The sequence below is a fragment of the Vicugna pacos genome, chromosome 9 (assembly GCF_048564905.1).
Source record: "Vicugna pacos chromosome 9, VicPac4, whole genome shotgun sequence".
In the NCBI taxonomy this organism is placed as follows: domain Eukaryota; kingdom Metazoa; phylum Chordata; class Mammalia; order Artiodactyla; family Camelidae; genus Vicugna; species Vicugna pacos.
In genome coordinates, this window is record NC_132995.1 from 30228817 (window position 1) to 30242263 (window position 13447).

At 36.4% G+C, this 13447-nt stretch overlaps 1 protein-coding gene across 1 annotated transcript in view; it reads right to left on the minus strand.

Annotated features, from left to right (window-relative positions):
- Window positions 1-13447, minus strand: part of RPGRIP1L (RPGRIP1 like) — an 86424-nt gene that overhangs the window by 35533 nt on the left and 37444 nt on the right. The window contains exons 15-17 of the mRNA XM_006207841.4: window positions 7928-8380; window positions 5448-5599; window positions 2375-2753 (exon numbers count right to left, since the gene is read on the minus strand). Coding sequence (XP_006207903.2) covers window positions 2375-2753; window positions 5448-5599; window positions 7928-8380 — 984 coding nt within the window. The remainder of the gene's footprint in view (window positions 1-2374; window positions 2754-5447; window positions 5600-7927; window positions 8381-13447) is intronic.

Genomic DNA, 13447 nt, shown 5'->3' on the forward strand with positions numbered 1-13447 from the left:
GATTTACAGAACAGCTGACTGAAGAGCCAGTAAATCCTTACCACAAAAAGCAATGATAAAACTGAATAAAATGATCAAAAATAACCATTTAAGAACTCTGGAAATTGATCGAAGGTGTACAACAAATTGAAAACCATTTACTCAAGAGAATCAGCTGAGCCTCAGTAAGAACACAAGGAGTCAGAAAAATCCCTAATAAGCAACTTGCCCTGACTGAATATGACATTTGTAGATTGTCTGAACTTTGAATATGTTACCCAAGCCATACACTGACCCATTGGCAAAGGGTGGAAGCCTGCCAGTTCCAGGTGTTTAAATCCAACTTTCAACTAACTATTGACTGACCACTAAACTATGCTCATGCTTAACATTAAAACAGAATAAAACAAACAGAAACTTACCAGAGACATCAGTGGCTACAGTGAGGAAAAAAGACTATAGAACTAGTCCAGGCAAGTCACCAAACAAACCACAACAGCAACAGTAACCACCCTGTGAAGGGCTGGAATCTAGAGTTGCTATGATATGATGTCCCAAATGTCAAGTTTTAAATAACGACAAAAATTCATGAGATATGCAAAGAAACAAGAGAATGTTGAGCTACATATACAGGAAAAGGTCATCCATAGATACTGAGGGCATACAGATATTAGACTCAGCAGATAAAGATCTCAGAGCAGCTATTACAAATATGTTCAAAGAGCTAAAAAAACCCATACTTAAAGAATTAAAGGAAAGTGTGAAGACAATGACATATAAAACAGAATATAATAAAGAGCTATAAATTATAAAATGGGAACTAGAATATATTGTACAACATAGGGAATATAGCCAATTTTCATAATAACTATAAATGGAGTATAGCCCTTAAAAATTGTGAATCATTATGTTGTTCACCTGTAATATATAATATTGTATATCAACTGTACAATAAAAAAGCAAAAACTAAATAGAAATTCTGGAGTTGAAAAGTACAATCACTGAAATGAAAAAATTCAATAAAGGGGCTCAATAGGAAATTTGAGCTGGAAGAAGAAAGAATCAATAAACGTGAAGATTGATCAATACAGATTGCCCAATTTGAAGAGGAATAATGAAGAAAAATGAGTAGCGCCTCAGAGACCTGTAGGACACCACTAAATATATGAACATATATGTAACGGGAGTCTGAGAAGGGGAAGAAAGGGCAGAATAAACAACTGAAGAAATAATGGCAGAAAACTTCCCAAATTTCGTACATAATGGTCCCCTACACGTAAAGAAGCTCAACAAGTTCCAAGTAACATAAGCACAAAGGGATCCACACCTAGACATGTCACAGTTGAATTGCTGAAAGCCAAAAAGAAAAAGAAAAAAGAAAAAAAGGAAATCTTGAAAACAATATCATATACTAGGGAACCATAATGAGATTAACAGATGACTTCTCATTAGAAACAATGATGCCAGAGTCAGTTGTCTGATGTACTCAAAGCGACTAAAGAAAATAAACCTGAAAACTAAGAATATCATATCCAGCAAGACTACCCTTCAGAAAATAAAAGCTAAATAAAGACATTCCCAGATAACAATGATTAAGTGAATTCATTGCCAGCAGACCTGACTTACAAGATGTAGTAAAGAATTTGAGGCTAAAAGGAAGTGACACCAGATGGTGACTCTGATCAATATGAAGGAATAGAGACCAATAAAGGTAATTACATAGGTAATTATAAAAGACAGCATAAATATATGTTTTTCCTCATTTCTTGTCTTAACTGATTTAAAAGACAGTTGCATAAAACAATAATTATAAAATTATAATGTTGTACTTACAAGATAAAATATGACAATAATAGCACAAAAGAAGGGGAGGAAATGGAGCTAAGAAAATGACACCAGAGAGTAACTCAAATCCGTATGAAGAAAAAAGAATTCCAGAGATGGTAAATATATAAGTTAATATAAGTCTTCTATAATTACATATATATTCTCCCTTCTCTTAAAGGAGATAAAGTTACATAAAGCAATAATTACAACACTGTGTTGTTGGGTTATAACATATACAGGCATACTATGTACATATATATGGCAATAATATTACAAAGGAGGGGGAGAGAATGGAATTATGTTGGAGCAGACTTTCTAAATTTTAATAGAGTTGTTAGTATTAAATTTAAGTTGATTGAGGTAAGTTAAGATGCATATTATAATCTCTGTAACAACAACTAAGAAAATAACTGAAAAAATGTAATATTATTGGCCCAAAGTTTAAGATTACCTAAGAAGGCTAGGAAGATTAGTTATAAACAGATCATATCTGAAACGCTGAGGTATAATTTTGTTGTTGTTGTTGTTTGCTTTTTTACAATTTCATGGATTCAAGAAATATGCTTACCTGAAATACACTTGTCATGTGCCAGTGAAATCAGAGGCACATTGACTTTTCCTATGTAAATATTCTCCTGGGTATCACTATCATCAAACACATAAAAACTCAGAGACTCTGACTTAAGGTATCGATCCAAATCCATATTCATTGGCACTGGGAAACACATGTGATCATCAAACTGTGGATCATTGCTACTGGGAATGATGGCTGTATCATGGTCTGCAAAATCAAAAAACTTGTACACAACATATGGGTGTGGCTGCAGGTGGCTTGCTCGGGACTGCAGGTGGTTGCAGGATCTTACTGTAATATGAAGTTCATTTAAGTTGCCATCTGTGGAATCAGTAGAACTGAGCTGAGCAGTTTTGGGTGCTTGCTGACTTAACTGGAAAAACATACATATTTATATTATAGTAATAATACAATGAAAAGATAAAAAGCAGCTGCCAACCCCCAAACAAAAGAGTTTCATAAATGAACAAAAAGCTGCATATTTTTATTTCATAGTGAACTTCTCACTTAAAGACTCTTAACTTGTATTCAAAACCAATATTCTCTAGAACATGTGTACAGATGTTATTAGCAGCAAACATCAAGACTGAGCAAACATGTAGAGGTTGCTATTAAAACCAAATAAAGCCAAGAAAATAGCTAATCTCATGTTATTTAATTCTATTTAATAATAAACAGGTGAAGTGTTAAAAGATGGGTCCAAAGACAAATGTCTCCTGGTTCACAATTTTATTTAGAGCTAATCCTTCAACCATTCCAGTTATTCCTATCATATCCCATTCTTAGGTGAGAATCCAATGAATTTGATGGTACCCGTCCACAAAGATGATTTTGTTATATTTGGGTTGGCCCTCATCCTGAACCAGTGGGGTTTGGGGGAACAGACACCTGAGGCCAAGGTTAGCTAGTATATCAGATTCTAACTGCTATATAAGAACAAGGGAACAGAGTGAGAGATAAACGCTGCAGGGGTAAAACCTTGGCTTGGGAGGACATTTCAGAAGAGAGATGAGCAAAGGGAGTTATCAGGCAGAGTCAGAAACTACTTCATGGCCCTTTCTCGAACTATTGCTCAGGTAGCCGGTGCACAAGTATCCCAGCAAACACCCGCACTGACTAACTGCTAAGCGCACCCCGGCTGACGTGATCTGGGACCAGGAATGCAGTGTTGCAGGGCCTTGTGGCGTTAGAGAATTCCCCACCTTCCACAAGGGGACCACTCTTTGACTGAATTTTTGATACTGGATTCAACATCTGGAACGTCTGACTCTAGAGAACTTTATTGGAGAAGGAAAAACAGAACTACAGTCATAATCTCCTTAGTGGAGACATCTGGTGGTGTGGAGAGGAGAAATCTGAGAAGGGAATCATAATACTGCTTTCCCAGGGCTAGTCTGCATCTGGCAATAGAAAGCTGAGTGGAATGATTTACAAAGTACCTTCTCTACTTCTCTCCCCAAGTCTACCCACAAAAGGTGAAATTCCAACAGTAAGTGACTTATTCAAGCCATGAACTGGGAGTCCAAAACCCTTTAAACTACAAAACCAAGTAAATACTGTGGTTTTTCTATTTCTAATTTCCTTTTCCGTAACAGCATTTCCCAAAGCATATTCTGAAGAACATTTGTCCAGAAAGTTACCTCTGGGGAATGGGTGCCGTTCTTGAAGTTTGGGAAATCAGTGTTATATTAGTCACGGTTCTTTAATTGGAAGTCATAGAAACTAATTCCACTCAGCAAATACAATGAAACGAGACTTTAATATAAGGTTATTGGGTTATTTCATAGAACTACATAGCAGAAATGTGATTCAGTCTTAGGAAGGTGATGGGACTGGAAAGCTACCAGAATTTACTCTCCATCTAGTTTCCAGTTTTCTCCCCTAGTCCCATTTTCTTCCTTTGCCATTTAACATGGCAGAAGATGGCTGCCCCACAGCTCCCAACCTTACATGTTCCAGGCATGGAAAGTTGTGCTTTCTCTTGATCTCAAGAAGCAGAATCTGATTGGCTTAGCTGGGGGCAGGTGGACATTCCTGAATCATTAGCTATAATTGGGAGGAGTGGGAGAGAGCAGGACGACCAAACGTAAAGCTGGCCCAGTCCCACGGATTAGGAGAGAGGGTAGCTCCAAACAAAAAAAGAGAAACATGACTTGAGCAGACATTCCAAAATGTTTCTACTATATTCTATCCCTTCATTACTCAACATAAGTGTATACTTTATGCTTCCTCTTGAGATTTATGTTATACATGAGAAGTCCTAAAGGATCCCATTTAATTTTGCTCAATTCAGTGTTTTCTACATTTATTGGATCATGGAATTCTTTTGGAAATACGGCTATTAAGATTCCATGAAACAAAGTTTGGGAAATGCTGCTCTGAGGGGTGCATTTTAACTTCCAATTCTCATGTAAAAGAACATTCATTTTATATTCTACTTTCAGAACCCTATTTCAGAAACCTAACAGTTTCTGAGACAGCTGGAAAGAAGGAGAATAACTGAGGGTCCAATAATAGTTATTAATTTCCTTAACAGGAGAAATTGCAATGAACGTCACTTGATGTGTAATAGTAGTACTGCAATTCTATTTCTCAAAAATGTCCTGGCTAGCACAAGGGAGTTCCTTTGTGGTGACAGACCAATTCTGTAACTTGATTGTGGTGGCAGTTATATGATTATATATACATGATAAAACTGCACAGAACTCTGCCTCCTCCTATACACATACATACACACACACAAAAGTGCAAGTAAAATGTACAAAATCTGAGTAAAGTCTGTAGCTTAGCTGATAGTGTTGTACCAATGTCAGTTTCCTGGTTTTGATATCATACTATAGTTACATAAGATGTTACAATTGGGAGAAGCTTGGGTAAAGGCTACACAGGACCTCTGGACTACTTTTGCTACTTCCTGTAAGTCTATGATTATTTCAAAATAAAAAGTTTAAAAAAAAGCCACTTGATGGCTGTGAAAGAAAATAATTCCAGTTTAAAGCATGATAATATAAAGACACACGATAAAATTTCTCTGTCATAAAAGGGTCTTAAAGTCAAACAAGCTTACCCGCTGCATTTGCTCTGGCCCCTTAAAATTTGATGTTATGTATCCCAAAGCCTTTGCCCGCTCTCGATAAAGTCGAATTGCTTGATCCATGGGAACTCTTAATCGGAACCAGTATTCCACTGTGCCAAAATTTGGGATGTCTCCTTTAGTTCCTACAAACCAATACGTATCTCACTGTTAAAATAGTCCCATAGATCAAAATATATACCCGTAAAAATAAATCAATGGTATTATGCATGGAAACAATACATTTTATACTGAGTAAAAAAATACATGACTTGCACAAATGATGTGTGATTGGCAAATAACAGAGATAAAGAAAATAAAGTTACTCCTCCAAGTATGAGTTTCACTGTGTGTTAAATATGATTAAATAACTATATCAAACTAGGTTTGAGAGAGTCCAATTTACTCTATTTCAATCCTTCTAAAATAGAAAGAAAAATCTAAACATTGAATCAAATACTCCACAGATTCTTTCTGATGCTATGGTATTTTTTTTTTTTTTTACTAGTTGTACTCAGTGTAGTCTGACACACACCATATGAAACCTCAACTTATAAATGTGATATTCCACATTATAGTTCAACTTTCAAGAAATCTTTGACACCTTCCCATTTTTGTACTGTGCCATAAGCATGGGGAAAAGCACCATAGCTCTGTCGTATATAAGCCATATGTAATATCCACCTGCGTGTTTGCCCTGCACACCTTCAGAACTCCTTACAACTCAGCAGCTCAACTCTCTCCCTCTGTGAAGACTGCCCCTATGGCTCCTAGGAGCAATCGTTAAGAAAAAGGTCCTAAAAGAATGTTGACACACACATATATTTGTTTGTATATGCATAAAATTCTTTTGGAAGAATGCACAGCCTTTGGTGAGGGAACCCAGGGTAGGTGGGGGACAGGAGTGGGAGACAGACATTTTAAGGTATAAACTTGTGTTTTTCGAATCATGGGAATGTATTGCCTATGCGATCAATAAAATAAAATTCCTCTCCAGAACCTCAGTCACTCTCCTTCCTTCTTGAAATGGTTTCTTCACTTTGCCCTAGGATATTATACGCTCTTGGTTTGTCTCCCACCTCACTGGCCACTCCTCAGTCTCCTTTGTTAGTTCCTTCTCTTCTTCCTGAACTCTAAATTTTGGAGTTTCACAAGGCTCAGTCCTTGGCTACCTTCTCTTCTTCACGTATGTTCACTCTGTATGTGAAATTATCATAGGTCCAAGGCTTAAAATATATTGTATGCTAATGACTCCCACTTTCTTATTTCTGTCCCTGATCTTCAGAGCAGTGCATCCAACTGCTGAGGTGACATTTCCGCTTGGCTGTCTAACAGGTAGATCGATCTAACTTGTTCAAACACCATTTTTAGTTTTCTTCTTGAAAGCTGTTCCTTTTCCAGGTCTATCTCAATAAATGGCCTCAGCATTCTCCTAGTTACTCACACCAGAAATTCTCAACTCCTCTTTTCCATCACCTTACATTCAACTGATGAGCAAGTCTTCAAGGAACAGTTAATTAAATAGAGACTGAATATAACCACTTCTTGTCACCACTTTCATTACCATCTTAATCTGAGCCACCACCATCTTTTCACAGATTAATGCAACAGCCTGATAATGGTCCTATTTTCCCTCTTGGTTCCTATAGACTCTTCTTTCCACAGCACCCAGGGTGGTTTTCTAAAAGCTATGTGTGATCATGTTGCTACCCTCCTCAAAACTGTCCAATGACATGCATCAAGCAGAGGAAGACAAAGTCCACACTCCTCACCATGACCACCAAGGCTCTGTGGTGTGATCTGGTCCCAGTCTACTGCTTTGGTCTCATCTCTGCTCTAGCCACTGGCCTCCCTGCTGACTTTCCAACATGTCAGGTTTGTTCTTCCCTTGGGCCTTTGAACTTGCTGTTCCCTCTGCCTGAGACATTCCTCCTCTGGGTCCTGGCATGGATCTTTATTCAGGTCTTTACTGGTGTCACCCCCTCAAGGAAGCCTTTATCTAATTAGCAACCTTCCATCTCTCTCTTTAACCTCTTGCCTTGATTATTTTTCTTTGTATCTGATGATAAGGATGTTTGTTTTATGGCTTGTCTTCCCCTCTAGAAGCTACACTAAATGGGGGCTGGGGCTTTGTCTGTCTTGTTTATCACTGATCACTGTATTTCCAGTGCCTAGTGAGTGGTAACATGATAAGCTCTTTAAAAATATTTGATAAATGTACTATAATTAATGTTTAATCAAACAAAGTATAAATACAGTGAATAAATATTGCACTAATAAGCTTTAAAAAATTAATAGCCACTGTATCGACATTATCAATGACATTGAAGATAGTCCAAACAACTGTGGGCAACTCAGAGAACGCTGTCCTTATCTTAAAGGCACGTGGAATCAGTAAGAGACGATACTAATGTGGAACGCCATATAAACTCACCAGTAATTCAAACATTCTAAGCTTATAAGACTGTACTCACCAACTAAACTTGCTGTGCAAAATATTCGACTGCTTTTTTCTAGAATTTCATGGAATCTCAATTGACATGCTGCAATTGTTTCATAATCTGTGCTGTAAGCTTGGTGGACCTCTAGAGTGATAGTATTTTTCTGAATATATTGTAAGAATAAGTCGTTAACATGAACAAGATATTGAGAAGTAAAGTTATATTCCGGGTGAAGGCCCCGCACTATGGGAGTTGCCTGTAGTTCAAAATCATAGAAAGCGTAAGTACAGAAGGTGACAGGCTCCTTATCTCCAGATGCCTGTAAAACTTCGGAAGAAAAGGTTACTTTGCTGATGTGGATTTCAAATAGGTTTTCGCCTCGTTCTAAGTGAATGGTTTCATCAATTTCATCAACAGAGTCATCTGGCATGATTTCCGGTTTAAATTTGTACTGCTTGGTGCCATAGGCAATATCCTTTAATTGGGCTGCAAGAGAAGACACACAGTTTAGAGGTTTTAAACCACTGACGTATAAAGACACAAGTTGGCTTTTAAAGTGGTAGAAAGTCTGAGTGCTTTTGGTGAGTAGTCTCAATCTAAAATTCTATGACTACACTATTTTTTCTGTAAACAGTATTGCATTATAAAAAATTCATCATTTATTTTGACATCACTTGTTAAACAAGAAAATCACAACTTAAGTGGTAATACAGGCTAAACTAGGGAAAAAAAAAGAAAAAAAGAGAAAAAAGGCCTTTGAATGAACAGCTGAGGTAAATATTTAGACTCCACCTGCCCCTTCGCCTCTCTGCTCTATTATATTCTCTCCTGTAAAGTCAATTTCTCTTTCCACTGGCTCCTTCCCTTCAGCTCATTAAAGTATATATATTTTTCTACTTGGGGGAATAATGGATATGTTTATTATCTTGATTACAGTGATGGTTTCACAGGTGTATACATAGGTCAAATCTCACCAAATTGTGCGCTTTAAATACCTGCAGTTTAAAGTATGTTAATTGTATTTCTACAAAGCTGCTTTTTAAAAAAGGTATCTCTTTTTAGATTAGAACATTCCCTCACACCATATACAAAAATTAACTCAAAATGGTTTAAAGACCTAAATGTAAGACCAGAAACCACAAAACTCCTAGAAGAGAACATTAGCAGAACACACTTTGACATAAATTGTAGCAATATTTTTTTTGGATTTGTCTCCTAAGGCAAAAGAAATAAAAGCCAAAATAAATAAATTGGACCCAATTAAACTTAAAAGCATTTGCACAGCAAAGAAAATCATCAACAGAATGAAAAGACAATCTACTGAATGGGAGAAGATATTTGCAAATGATGTGACCGACAAGGGATTAATATTCAAAATATATAAACAGCTCATAAGACTCGATATACAAAAAAAAAACCTCAATCAAAAAATGGGCAGAAGGCCTAAACAGACATGTTTTCAAAGATGACATACAGATGGCTAACAGGCACATTAAAAGATGCTCAACATTGTTAATTATTAGAGAAATGCAAATCAAAACCATAATAAGATATTACCTCACACCTGTCAGAATGGCTATCATCAAAAAGTCTACAAACAACAAATGCTAGAGAGGAGGTGTAGAAAAGGGAACCTTTGTACACTGTCACTGGGAATATAAATTGGTACAGCCACTGTGGAAAAAAGTATGGAGGTTCTTCAAAAAATTAAAAATAAAACTACCATATAATCCAGCAATTCCACTCCTGGGTATATATCTGGAAAAAATGAAAACGCTAATTTGAAAAGATACATGCACCCCAATGTTCATAACATCACTAATTACAACAGCCAATATATGGAAGCAACCCAGGTGTCTATCAACAGCTGAATGAATAAAGATGTGGTATACCCACACAATAGAATATTACTTAGTCATGAAAAGAATGAAATTCTGCCATTTGAAGCAACTAGAGAATACTATACTTAATGAAATAAGTCAGAGAAAGACAAATAGTGTATGGTATCATTTACATGTGGAATCAAAAAATGATATGGTATCATTTACATGTGGGATCAAAAAGTGATACAAATGAATGTACACGCAAAACAGAAACAAACTCACAGATATAGAAAACAAACTTGTGGTTACTAAAGGGGAGAGGGAAGGAGGGAGGGACAAATTACGAGTATGAGGTTGACAGATACAAACTATGTGTAAAATAGATAAGCAACAAGGATATATTGTATAGCACAGGTAATTAGAGCCATTATCATGTAATAACTTACAATAGAGTATAATCTGCAAAAATACTGAATCACTATGCTGTAGACCCAAAACTAATATAATGTTGTAAATCAACTATACTTCAGTAAAAAATAGACAAAAAGATATTATCTCTTTCTAGATACACATTTCCCACCATGTGACATCCAAATTTCTATAAAGAGTAACATATACTTGTGTCTCCAATTCCTCATCTAACAGACCCTCCAAACTTTATTCATGGAACTACTCCAGGAAAGGTCACCTTTGCTATCTGCTAGATCGAATGGACTTTGGTCTTTGTATTACTTGATTTCTTTGCTTAATTGACCCGGATGACTTCTTTGCTTAACTGACACTCCTCTTTTGTGAACTTCTGTCCTGACTTGGCTTCCATGACATTGTCTGCCCTGCTTCTCCTCCTACCTATCTTCTCATTCTTTAAGGGTTTCTCTTTTTCTGCCAGCTTGCTGGGGTTCTTTTTATCCTCTTTTTAGTCTACATATTCTCAGGGGTAATTTCATCCTCTTTTATGACTTCTGTTACTATCAATACACTGAAAACTCATATTTCTTTTCATTTTTTAAAAGAATACACACACACACACACACACAAATATATATATATATATATATATATATATATATATATATAATATATAATGGAGGTACTGGGAATTGAACCCAGGACCTCACGCATGCTGAGTATGCACTTTAGCACTGAGCTATACCCGCATCCCTTCATATTCCTATTTTTAATTTAGATTTCTTTCCTGAATTCCAGACCCACACATCTACTGGCTTGCTGAGCCCTCTGTCTAGATAGCCCCTAGGCTCATCAAACTCAGTATATCCAAAGCAGAATGTATCATATTCTCTCCTAGTTATTTCTGTACTTTGAATTTCAAGTGATGTTGTTAGCATTCATCCAGTTGCCTAAGCTACATACCACAGAGTCATCCTAGTTTCCTCTTTTTCTTTTATTCTCCCCACATCTGTAGTATAACTGTTATTCAAAACCATTTCCTAAGTCTTTATCCATTTGTCCCTGTCCTCTGTATCTCCACTGATGCTACCTTACTTATACTCTGAGTGTTTCTTACCCAGTTTATTAATGGAATCCAAACTGCTTCCTTCTTCCAAATTTTACTCATTTTCCCCAATACCTCTAGCAGAATCTCCAAAATGCAGTTTTGGGTGTACTACTCCCCACCTCAAAAATTCCTTGGTGCTTCTCTAGGTTAATAAGGTTCAAACTCATCAGGGTGGCACACAGGGCCTTCAAGACTTGGTTCTCTCCAGCCTTATTTCTAGCTTCTCCTCCCTTAACTAATCCTGAATTCCAAATAGATGGATCCACAGGCAGCTTTACAAATGAATGGCAGTGTTTTAGTTAGGGCATTTTTACAGGGCCTCATCTACTGCCTAGGGAGCCTTTCATTGCTTTTACTCAGTGGTGAATTCTGTCATCTTTAAAGACTTCAAACCTGCTCTGTGCAGTCTTCCCTGAACCTTCAGGAATAAACAGACATTCTCTCCTCAAAGTTTCCGTGGTAGCTCTTGCATTTTCCTGGCCTCACACCCTTCACAGTAAAATGTGATTGTCTACTTACTTGTTCACATCGTATGAGTTCCTGGAGGGGGTGCCTGAGCTTTTTTCCTATTTGTAGTCTCACTGCCTAGCACTTTGCGTAGGATGCATTAGGAACTTGTGCATGTTTATGGAATGAATCAATGAATTTAGGAGGTAGATAAAATATATTGGTAAAAATTTAGTGGGACTTCAAAGGAATGAAGTCTCAAACTATGTGATCGCCTTGTTATTCAGGAAAATTACATTAAGCAAATTTTTATTGAGTACTACTTGAAATAAAAGGAACACACTGCTCTTTAACTTTGGAAAACCTTGTTCAGTCAGATAAAGATGTTTTTAAACCCTCCTGCTTAGAGTAGTGGTTCTCAAAGTGTGGTCTGGGAACCCCTGAAGGTCCCTAAAACTATTCTGGAGGTCTGTGAGGTCAAAACTATTTTTAAAATAATACTAAGATGTTATACATCTTTTTCATTCTTATTCTCTTACAAGTATATAATATAGTTTCCTAGAACCTATATGATGTGTGATTTCGTACCAGATTGACTGCAGAAGCAGCTATAAAAACCCAGCTGTTTTCTATTAAGTTGAGACACTAAAAAGATTTGCAAAAATGTTAAACAATTAAAAAAATTTAAAACAATGTCACTCTTGTCACTTTTGTTTTGTATGGAAAATACAGCTTTTAAAAAATAAATACTGCAATCTATGTTAACATGTAAAGTGCTTAGTATTATTTTAATATGACAAATATTGTTTAAATTTCTCACTTTTAATTTCTAATATGATACATATCATAAATATAATCTATATAAACAAAAGGCCTTTTGAGTTCTCAGTGATTTTTAAGAGTGTAAAATTACTGCTGGCATAGCTCATTGAATTCAGGTACTGCATGGCAGAGAACATGAAGAGAGACAAAGTACTTATCACTGTAGAACTTATAATGTCATCACAGAGAACATATAAAACTCCGACAGTGAAAAACACTTACATAATAAAACCCCGAAATACATTTTTTGATTACATGAGAGTATCAGTGGTAAGTGCTAAGGTAGTGTTTTTCAAAGTACAATCTTACACATGCATCTGAATTGCTTGGAGTTATTGCAAAACACACAGAATCAAGGGCCCCAAGATCTCCAGGGGTAGAACCCAGGAAGCTACTTCTGAAACAAGTTTTCCATGTAATTTTCATACTTGCTAAAGTCTGAAAATCACTGTAACGGCATTTCAAGTAGAGGGACGGATAGAGTAATTGGAGCCAGATTCCTGGCACAGGTGCGCATTTATTTAGAATTCATAGCAGGGAAGGGTGTATCTTGGAGTCACGGTAGAAAGGAGGTTCAGGTGGAACAGACAAAGGCCTGGTGGTGGGACTGAGCAAGATGAATCTGACACAGAGCAAGCAGACTAATTTAACTGAGATGCACAGTTTGCTGAGAGGAGAAGTTAGAAATGACGTGGTTACGTTTAGTCTGTAGTACTGTATAAAGTACTTTGAAATCTTGCCTGCAACACCGAATTCAGTAAGTAGCAGGGAATTACTAAAAATTTTTGAGTAGAAAATTATCAGATAAAAGCAGCCTTTCTGGTAAATTATTATTATAGTTAATAAACTGGAAAAAAAAAGAGCAAAAAGAAATTGTGAGTGTACATTTGGATGATATTTTCAACTCTTATAAATATCATTCCTCTAGTAACTGTGGACAAAGAA